Source organism: Eriocheir sinensis, chromosome 19 (genome assembly GCF_024679095.1).
Source record: "Eriocheir sinensis breed Jianghai 21 chromosome 19, ASM2467909v1, whole genome shotgun sequence".
Lineage (NCBI taxonomy): Eukaryota > Metazoa > Arthropoda > Malacostraca > Decapoda > Varunidae > Eriocheir > Eriocheir sinensis.
Genome location: NC_066527.1, coordinates 3,533,682 through 3,543,457, shown reverse-complemented (window position 1 = coordinate 3,543,457; position 9,776 = coordinate 3,533,682). Strand labels below are relative to the sequence as shown.

The 9,776-nt window shown below is 49.7% G+C and overlaps 1 protein-coding gene across 2 annotated transcripts; it reads right to left on the bottom strand.

Annotated features, from left to right (window-relative positions):
• Window positions 1–537: 537 nt before the first annotated feature.
• LOC127000549 (pro-resilin-like) lies at window positions 538–9,350 on the bottom strand. Of its 2 annotated transcripts, none has more exons than XM_050864315.1 (2): window positions 9,324–9,350; window positions 538–1,411 (listed from the first exon to the last, which is right to left on the bottom strand). In XM_050864315.1, the coding sequence occupies exons 1-2, from the start codon at window positions 9,333–9,335 to the stop codon at window positions 1,067–1,069; spliced, it is 357 nt and encodes a 118-aa protein (XP_050720272.1). In that variant the 5' UTR covers window positions 9,336–9,350; the 3' UTR covers window positions 538–1,066. The 2 variants fall into 2 exon arrangements, with proteins under 2 accessions (XP_050720272.1, XP_050720271.1); XM_050864314.1 differs by lacking the exon at window positions 9,324–9,350 and adding an exon at window positions 2,029–2,262.
• Window positions 9,351–9,776: the final 426 nt, after the last annotated feature.

The window sequence follows — 9,776 nt, the reverse complement described above, 5'->3', positions numbered from 1 at the left end:
TAATTATTCCCCTCGGGTATACCTTGCTATGGAAGGGAGAAAAGAAGGAGCTAGGGAATGACTTGGTCAGTGTTATAAGCCAACACTCCCTAGGCTGTTCCTTTGAGGTCAGTGCCAGTAATGTCAGTCAGCGAGACCCCGTTCCCCCGAGCTGTGTATGAACCGCTTTAGCAGGATAATGGCTTCACCTAACACATTCATTAGTGCTGTTACTGTGACTCTTAGTAACAGTATAGCGCAAGCAGGTCAAGGAAAAATTAAGTGGACCTATGCTCAGCTTCTCTCAGGTGATGTCAGATGACGCAGCAACTCCCCTTGTGTGCCGTTTACCAAGTGTGTCTCCGCGAGGCCACATTCTTCCCACTTAAGTGCTGACAACGAGGTGACGGCCCATGTCTTGCCGATGACACTCAGTTTTATTTTAGTCCAAAAGTAATTTTCTTGTTAATCAGGTGTGGAAAGGTATAATTATTAACGCTCTGCTGCTGTTTGTTTCTTGGGAGAGAAGCTTAGTTTTGTACGTAAAATCTAAATATTCCCCGGCAACATGTTTTGGGAATGAAAATTACGCAAACGTTTCATCCGTAGATGTGTTAATAAATCAAATTTTAATGTGCTCTTTTCCTGGTCGGTGATGGGAAGAGACCTGTCTCGATGCAACACTCGTCAACTTCGGTGTACGTGTGCCCGAGAGGAAGTCCCTGTTTGGCGCAACACAGTGTGGCGTGTATGACGTGTGGTGGTGGAGGCAGGACAAGTGTGTGACGAACATAACACAAGGAATCTGCAGGAGGCTGGTCGTCCTCTATAAGACAACTCCTGTAAACCCATCCCCAGCTAACGTGTTGGTGGTTTAGGACGAAGTGGTGTGGGCAGAGAAGGAGGCCGAGGATGCTTGCCGTGACTTTATTGTGAGTGATGCATGAGTCGAGGGTATAAATACAAGATGGCGTGGCACGGTGTGGTCCAGGGGCGTTGCAGGGGATGTCAGCCGGGGAGGGGCGGGGAGGGGCGATGCGATGCGGTTCAATGCGGTACGGTGCAGGGACACCAGGATGTATTAGGCCTAGCGGACGTAGCCCTGCGTGGGTCTGGTGGTGGGGGCGCCGTATCTCTGCTGGGGGAACTGGGCCTCGCCCTCGTAGGTGACCTGCGCCACGAAGCCGGAGTCGCCGCTGACGGTGTAGTCGACGCGCTGGAGGCGGCCGTCGGGCAGCTGCACGTAGTAGGATCCCTTGGTGTTGTCGCCCTGGCGGGACTCCTGCTGACCGTAGTTGTTGCTGGAGGGCGCGTCGTTGACGGCCCAGTTGAAGTCATAGTTGGCGGGGGCGGCGTTTTGCTGGGTGGTCCCGTAGGAGGTGGCAGCGGTGCTCGCGAGGGTGGCGGCGAGGCCCAGGAGGAGGAGGGAGAGCTGTGGGCGTGTAAAGGAAGGGGTTAGTGTGTGTGTGTGAGTGGTGGATCAGGGAAAGATAAGGAGCAGGAGAGTTTTGGGGCGAGGAATGGGGTACTATCAGGAATGGAGGAGGAATAGAGACCCAAACGGGTCTACATTTTGTTCAAGAGGTGTCCTGGTGCAGGCTACGGTAATGTTTGTGGTGCCAAGATGACGTATAAGGTGGAATAGCTAATGATTTAGAACATCTTCAGTGCATTGGGTGAAGTTTAAGGATTATTGGGTCATGTATCCATCTGTAATGTTTCATGAAAAGGGATGATAATCATCAGTATCTTATGCAGAAGTTCCTTGGAGAGGCTTTACATGTTTGTAGAGTGCTCCGACGACTGTTCACACGAATATAGCGGTAGAAAGGAGCAAAACAGAGAGACAGTGGCTGACTGACAGGCTGAAGAGAGCCCGGTGAATGACGGGATTGGTGACGGGCATTGTTATGCGGGGCACGAGAACATTTTCTTCAGTGCTTCACGGGGCTGGGCACGGAGTCCCCAAGTACAGTAGAACAACAAACACTAATACAGTGGTAGGCAGCGGCCAAGAGGCAACAGCAGGCAGCAGCGGCGGGAACCCACCTTTGCGGCCATCGTTGTGTTGGTGTGGGTTGGAGCGGGAGTGGTGGTGTTGGAGAGCCCCGCCGCGGCTTATATAGCGGCGCGGCGCCCCGCGGCTCACGCTGGAAAAGTCGAGGAGCCCTGGACGCCGCGGTCATGGGACACATGGGAACTACGGAGGGAGAGGGGAGGCACAGCGGCGGGAGAGCTGCTAGACACGTTTTGCAAGCTGTGGTGAACAGCCTTGAGCTGTGAAACTTTAAGAGGAATTTTACGTGAATGAATGTTAAAGAAAATCTGAAACAAGGGGAAAAGGCTGCAAAGCAATGTGTAGATGCATTAACTAGCCTATCTTCTAAATTACGAATGATTATTTCATTGAACTTGCTATGACGGACGGAGAGGAAAAAAAAACATCAGCAAAGTCTACACGCAAGTTTGAAGAGACTTTCTAAGGCATTTTTTTCTTACTATTTACATATCTATAATTGCATGAAATGGTATACCTGGGCGTGGCCTCGGCGCTCATCTCCGGCGCATTAGCCCTCGAGCCCTTGAACAGATATTGCCAAGTCCAGTATAGAAACTTTGAAACGGTCGTGTCAACGAGGCACAGGCTGTGGGGTGTTCCAGCCAATAATGATCAGTAATTGAATAACTGAAGGGAACAAACTGAGCAGGCATGAATTTGAAGCGATCAGAATAGAAAGCCTTAAATGAAGAGTAGATGTATTTATGGATGGGAAGGGAATTCGGTGAATGATCCTTCTTCAGGAGCTGGCAGGTGTGCCATGTCTGGCCTCGTGTAGTCTCCTGATATCCTTTTGCTTCTAACCTCCATCTAAGGCTTTCACATACATACCTGCTCAGTTTGCTCCAGAATCTGTTGTGTGTGTAATGGACTTTTAGACAACCGCCAAGTGGAGGACAGTTGTCATGCCGCCCATAACGCTGTCGTCACAGGTTCGGTCACGGAACGGGAGAGATTGTTGACCCAGTTCAGTAAGAACCCAGCCCAACTTAACCCGCCACAATCGAATGCAACGGAACTTCAAAACCAATACAATACAATACAACTTAACGCAAACTAACCCAATCCAGCCCAACTCAACCCAACCCTTTCGAGCCAAAGTTAACTTGCTCTAACTCAAAGTAACTGAAATGAACTTAACAAAGGCTAACCCGGTCCCAACCATACCTGGGCTAACCTCACCTGATGTAACAGAGCAGGAACGAATATTTGTGTCATACACCTCTGCACAATAATATAATGAAAGCGGATCATTGCGATATAATTATTCCCCTCGGGTATACCTTGCTATGTAAGGGAGAAAAGAAGGAGCTAGGGAATGACTTGGTCGGTGTTATAAGCCAACACTCCCTAGGCTGTTCCTTTGAGGTCAGTGCCAGTAATGTCAGTCAGCGAGACCCCGTTCCCCCGAGCTGTGTATGAACCGCTTTAGCAGGATAATGGCTTCACCTAACACATTCATTAGTGCTGTTACTGTGACTCTTAGTAACAGTATAGCGCAAGCAGGTCAAGGAAAAATTAAGTGGACCTATGGTCAGCTTCTCTCAGGTGATGTCAGATGATGGTCAGCAACTCCCCTTGTGTGCCGTTTACCAAGTGTGTCTCCGCGAGGCCACATTCTTCTCACTTAAGTGCTGACAACGAGGTGACGGCCCATGTCTTGCCGATGACACTCAGTTTTATTTTAGTCCAAAAGTAACTTTCTTGTTAATCAGGTGTGGAAAGGTATAATTATTAACGCTCTGCTGCCGTTTGTTTCTTGGGAGAGAAGCTTAGTTTTGTACGTAAAATTTTCATAAATAGTAAAATCTAACTATTCCCCGGCAACATGTTTTGGGAATGAAAATAACGCAAACGTTTCATCCCTGGACATGTTACTAAATCAATTTTAATGTGCTGTTTTCCTGGCCGGTGACGGGAAGAGACCTGTCTCGATGCAACACTCGTCAACTTCGGTGTACGTCTGCCCGAGAGGAAGTCCCTGTTTGGCGCAACACAGTGTGGCGTGTATGACGTGTGGTGGTGGAGGCAGGACAAGTGTGTGACGAACATAACACAAGGAATCTGCAGGAGGCTGGTCGTCCTCTATAAGACAGCTCCTGTAAACCCATCCCCAGCTAACGTGTTGGTGGTTTAGGACGGAGTGGTGGGGGCAGAGAAGGAGGCCGAGGATGCTTGTCGTGACTTTATTGTGAGTGATGCATGAGTCGAGGGAATAAATACAAGATGAATGGCGGGGCGACGTGTTTTGGGGGGTATGCAGGGGTGGTCAGGCGGGTTTGGGCGGGCCGAGTTCGCCAGGCTGTGTCGGGCCTAGCGGCCGTAGCCCTGCTGGGGTCTGTTGGTGGGGGTGCCGTAGGACTGGGCGGGGGTGCCGTATCCCTGCTGGGGGAACTGGGCCTCGCCCTCGTAGGTTACCTGCGCCACGAAGCCGGAGTCGCCGCTGACGGTGTAGTCGACGCGCTGGAGGCGGCCGTCGGGCAGCTGCACGTATTAGGATCCCTTGGTGTTGTCGCCCTGGCGGGACTCCTGTTGGCCGTAGTTGTTGCCTGAGGGCGCGTCGTTGACGGCCCAGTTGAAGTCATAGTTGGCGGGGGCGCCGTTTTGCTGGTTGTTCCCGTAGGAGGCGGTGTCGGGGGCCGCAAGAGCGGCGGCGAGGCCCAGGAGGAGGAGGGAGAGCTGTGGGCGTGTAAAGGACGGGGGTTAGTGTGTGTAGGAGGGGTGGATCAGTGGAAGATATGGAGCAGCAGAAATTGGGGGAGAGGAAAGTGGTTCTGTCAGGAATGGGGGAGGAATAGATACCCAAACGGGTCTACATTTTGTTCAAGAGGTGTCCTGATGCAGCCTACAGTAATGTTTGTTGTGCCAAGATGACATAAAAGTGGAATAAGTAGTGATTTAGAACCCATCAGCAAATTGGATGAAGTTTCATGATTACTGGGTCACTTATCCATCTGTAATGTTTCATGAAAAGGGATGATAATCATCAATATCTCGAGTATTTGTTCCTTGGAAAGGCTTTACATGTTTGTAGAGTGTCGCGGTCACGGGACACAGGCGAACTACGGAGGGAGAGGGGGGAGGGGGGGGGAGGCACAGCGGCGGGAGAGCTGCTACACACATTTTGCAAGCTGTGGTGAACAGCCTTGAGCTGTGAAACTTTAAGAAGAATTTTATGCGAATGAATATTGAAGAAAATCTGAAACAAGGGGAAAAGGTTGGAAAGCATTGTGTAGATGAATTAACTAGCCCATCCTCTAAATTACGAAGAATTATTTTATTGAACCTGCTATGATGGACGGAGAGGAAAAAAAATACATCAGCAAAGTCTGAACGCAAGTTTAAAGAGACGTTTTACAGCGGTTTTTTTTTTTTATTACTATTTACATATATATAATTGCATCAAATGGAATAGCTCGACGTGGCCTCGGCGCTCATCTCCGGCGCATCAGCCCTTGAGCCCTTGAATTGATATTGCCAAGGCCAGTATAGAAACTTTGAAACGGTCGTGTCAGCGAGGCACAGGCCGTGGGGTCTGCGTGCCAATAATGATCAGTAATTGAATAACTGAGTGGAACAAACTGAGCAGACATGTATTTGAAGCGATCAGAATAGAAAGCCTTAAATAAAGAGTAGATGCATTTATGGATGGGAAGGGAATTCGTCGAATGATCCTTCTTCAGGAGCTGGCAGGTGTGCCATGTCTGGCCTCGTGTAGTCTCCTTATATGCTTTTGCTTCTAACCTCCATCTAAGGCTTTCACATACATACCCGCTCAGTTTGCTCCAGACTCTGTTGTGTGTGTAATTGACTTTTCGACAACAGCCAAGTGGAGGACAGTTGTCATGAGCAGGAACAAATATTTGTATCTCGCACCTCTGCTCAGTAATATAATGAAAGCGGATCATTGCCAAATACTTTGTCTCCTCGGGTATACCTTGCTATGTAAGAGAGAAAAGGAGCTACGGAATGACTTATTCGGTGTTATAAGCTATCACTCTCCAGGCTGTTCCTTTGAGGTCAGTGCCATCATTGTCAGTCAGCGAGACCCCGTTCCCCACGAGCTGTGTATGAACCACTTAAGCAGGATAATGGCTTCACCTCACATTCATTAGTGCAGTTACTGTCACTCTTAGTAACAGTATAGCGCAAGCAGGTCAAGGAAAATGTAAGTAGACCTATGGTCAGCTTCTCTCAGGTGATGTCAGATGACGCAGCAACTCCCCTTGTGTGCCGTTTACCAAGTGTGTCTCCGCGAGGCCACATTCTTCCCACTTAAGTGCTGACAACGAGGTGACGGCCCATGTCTTGCAGATGACACCGTTTTATTTTAGTCCTGCAGCAATTTTCCTATTATTCACGGGTGTGTGTGTGTGGGGGGGGAGTGGGGGGGACATAATTATTAACGTTCTGTTGCCGCTGATATAGTGTGGGAGGAGCTTAGTTTTGGTCGTTAATTTTTCATAATTAGTATGCTCTAACTATTCCCTGGCATCATGTTTTAGGAATGAAAATAACGGAAACGTTTCATCCCTGGACATGTTGCTAAATCAATTTTAATGTGCTGTTTTGCTGGCCGGCGACGGGAAGAGACCTGTCTCGATGCAACACTCGTCAACTTAGGTGTACGTGTGCCCGAGAGGAAGTCCTTGTTTGGCGCAACACAGTGTGGCGTGTATGACGTGTGGTGGTGGAGGCAGGACAAGTGTGTGACGAACATAACACAAAGAATCTGCAGGAGGCTGGTCGTCCTCTATAAGACAGCTCCTGTAAACCCATCCCCAGCTAACGTGTTGGTGGTTTAGGACGGAGTGGTGGGGGCAGAGAAGGAGGCCGAGGATGCTTGCCGTGACTTTATTGTGAGTGATGCATGAGTCGAGGGAATAAATACAAGATGAATGGCGGGGCGATGTGTTTTGGGGCGTATGGAGGGGTGGTCAGGCGGGTTGGGGTGGGGCAAGTACGCCAGGCTGTGTCGGGCCTAGCGGCCGTAGCCCTGCTGGGGTCTGTTGGTAGGGGTGGCGTAGGACTGGGCGGGGGCGCCGTATCCCTGCTTGGGGAACTGGGCCTCACCATCGTAGGTGACCTGCGCCACGAAGCCGGAGTCGCCGCTGACGGTGTAGTCGACGCGCTGGAGGCGGCCGTCGGGCAGCTGCACGTAGTTGGATCCCTTGGTGTTGTCGCCCTGGTGGGACTCCTGTTGGCCGTAGTTGTTGCCTGACGGCGGGTCGTCGACGCCCCAGTTGAAGTCATAGTTGGCGGGAGCGCCGTTTTGCTGGTTGTTCCCGTAGGAGACGGTGTCGGGGGCCGCAGGAGCGGCAGCGAGGCCCAGGAGGAGGAGGGAGAGCTGTGGGCGTGTAAAGGACGGGGGTTAGTGTGTGTAGGAGGGGTGGATCAGGGGAAGATATGGAGCAGGAGAATTTGGGGGAGAGGAAAGTGGTTCTGTCAGGAATGGGGGAGGAATACGAGGGTCATTCAAAAAGTTCTGAGCCCACCTTCACAAAATTTTAATCAGAAGACTTATAACAAAAACTTTATTTGTCACTTTCAATATATTCTCCATTCTTGGTTATGACAGCTTCCCAGCGCTGAGGAAGTTTGGGAACACCATTTCTCAGGCCTTCACGTTGGATGGTCTTCAGGCGGTTGGAAACGGTGATGTTTATCTCATCTTCGTCCTGAAATCGTTGACCACGCAGCGGCTCTTTGAGGGTTGCAAACAGGTGGAAGTCACATGGAGAGAGGTCTGGGGAGTATGGAGGATGTCCAAGGACTTCCCAGTCCCACTTCTCCAGCTGATTCACCACAGAAGCCGCCCGGTGTGGACCTGCACCGTCATGCAGAAGAATTGGACCAGCCTCAAGGATCTCCGGCTGCTTCTTGTAAATTGCGGGTCTCAATTTGTTGATGAGCACCCAGCGATAAAGTTCAGCATTCACAGTGGTCCCCTGAGGTACTGCGTAGTCCACCAAAATCTTCTTTGAGCTGTAGAAGACAATGTGCATCGTCTTCAGTTTGGCCAAGCCGCGCACAGCCTTTTTCGGTCGTGGGGATTCTGCAGATCGCCACTCTGCACTCTGTCTCTTGAGCAGTGGCTCGTAAGACCGCATCCAGGTCTCATCCCCGGTTACTATTCTGTCCAAGAAAGCATCTCCTTCTCTCCTGAACCGTCGAAGATGCGCACGAGCCAGTGTGATGCGGCAGGCCTTGTGCTCGTCGGTGAGGAGGTGTGGAACCCACCGCGCACACTTCTTCCGCTTCTGCAGTTTGTTGTGGAGGATATCCCAAACGCTTCCTTCAGATATCCCAACCTCCAAGCTGATCTCCTGAACTGTCAGACGCCGATCTTCTGCTAACAGCTCCTGCACCAGCGCCACATTGTCGTCTGTGGTCGCTGTTCTTGGTCGTCCACTTCTGGGGGCATCCGAGACTTCTGCTTCTCCTTCACGAAACTTCACCGCCCAGCGCTTCACAGTGGAAAGGCCAGTTGCAGATTCTTCACCAAGAACTTGGGCAAGTTCTGCGTGGATGGCAGAAGCAGATTTGCCCAGAAGAACCGAAAATTTGATGATCGTTCGTACTTCTTCCTTTGAGAAGCTCATATTTCTGAAATGGAATAAAGTGTGTTAAACAAGGTCGTCTTTATACTAGTAAATGATGAGTATATTTAACAAAATTCAGCTCAATGTTACATTACACATATACAATCAGGACCTAGAAGTTTGATCACGTTTTGTTCACTGTGGCTTTTATGAAGGGGGGCTCAGAACTTTTTGAATGACCTTCGTAGATACCCAAACGGGTCTACATTTTGTTCGAGAGGTGTCCTGATGCAGCCTACAGTAATGTTTGTTGTGCCAAGATGACATAAAAGTGGAATAAGTAGTGATTTAGAACCCATCAGCAAATTGGATGAAGTTTCATGATTACTGGGTCACTTATCCATCTGTAATGTTTCATGAAAAGGGATGATAATCATCAATATCTCGAGTATTTGTTCCTTGGAAAGGCTTTACATGTTTGTAGAGTGCTCCGACGACTGTTCACACGAATATAGCGGTAGAAAGGAGCAAAACAGAAAGACAGTGGCTGACTGACGGGCTGAAGAGAGACCGGTGAACGACGGGACTTTTGACGGGCATTATTATGCGCGGCACAAGAACATTTTCTGCAGTGCCTTGGGAGCCTGGGCACGGAGCCCCCAAGTACAGAAGAACAGCAAACACTAATACAGTGGTAGGCAGCGGCCAAGAGGCAGCACCAGGCAGCAGCCGCGGGAACTCACCTTTGCGGCCATCGTTGTGTTGGTGTGGGTTGGAGCAAGATCTGTAGTAACAGGTCTCCTCACTTTACCTCCACTGCGCAGCCTGTGACGTCAGGTGGCTGTGAGACAGTGAGGAAGACGGGAAACTATTCTATATTCCCCGTTCTCTCATTGCGCTGCCGTTTTCTCTCTCTCTCTCTCTCTCTCTCTCTCTCTCTCTCTCTCTCTCTCTCTCTCTCTCAAGAATACCCCATATTTGCCCCCAGATGTTGATGCTGTCATTATTATTAGTAGTAGTAGTATTGTGTGTGGTGTGTGTTTACTCACAAACTCAAATGTACGCATAACAGCTATAATATTTTGTTTATCTCCCTACTTCATATTTTTTCTATATGTAATTCTTATAATGTGCCTTGTCAATGGCTCTGAGTAGATACCCTCTACTCCATTCTTATTACTAGCTTACATGTGTGT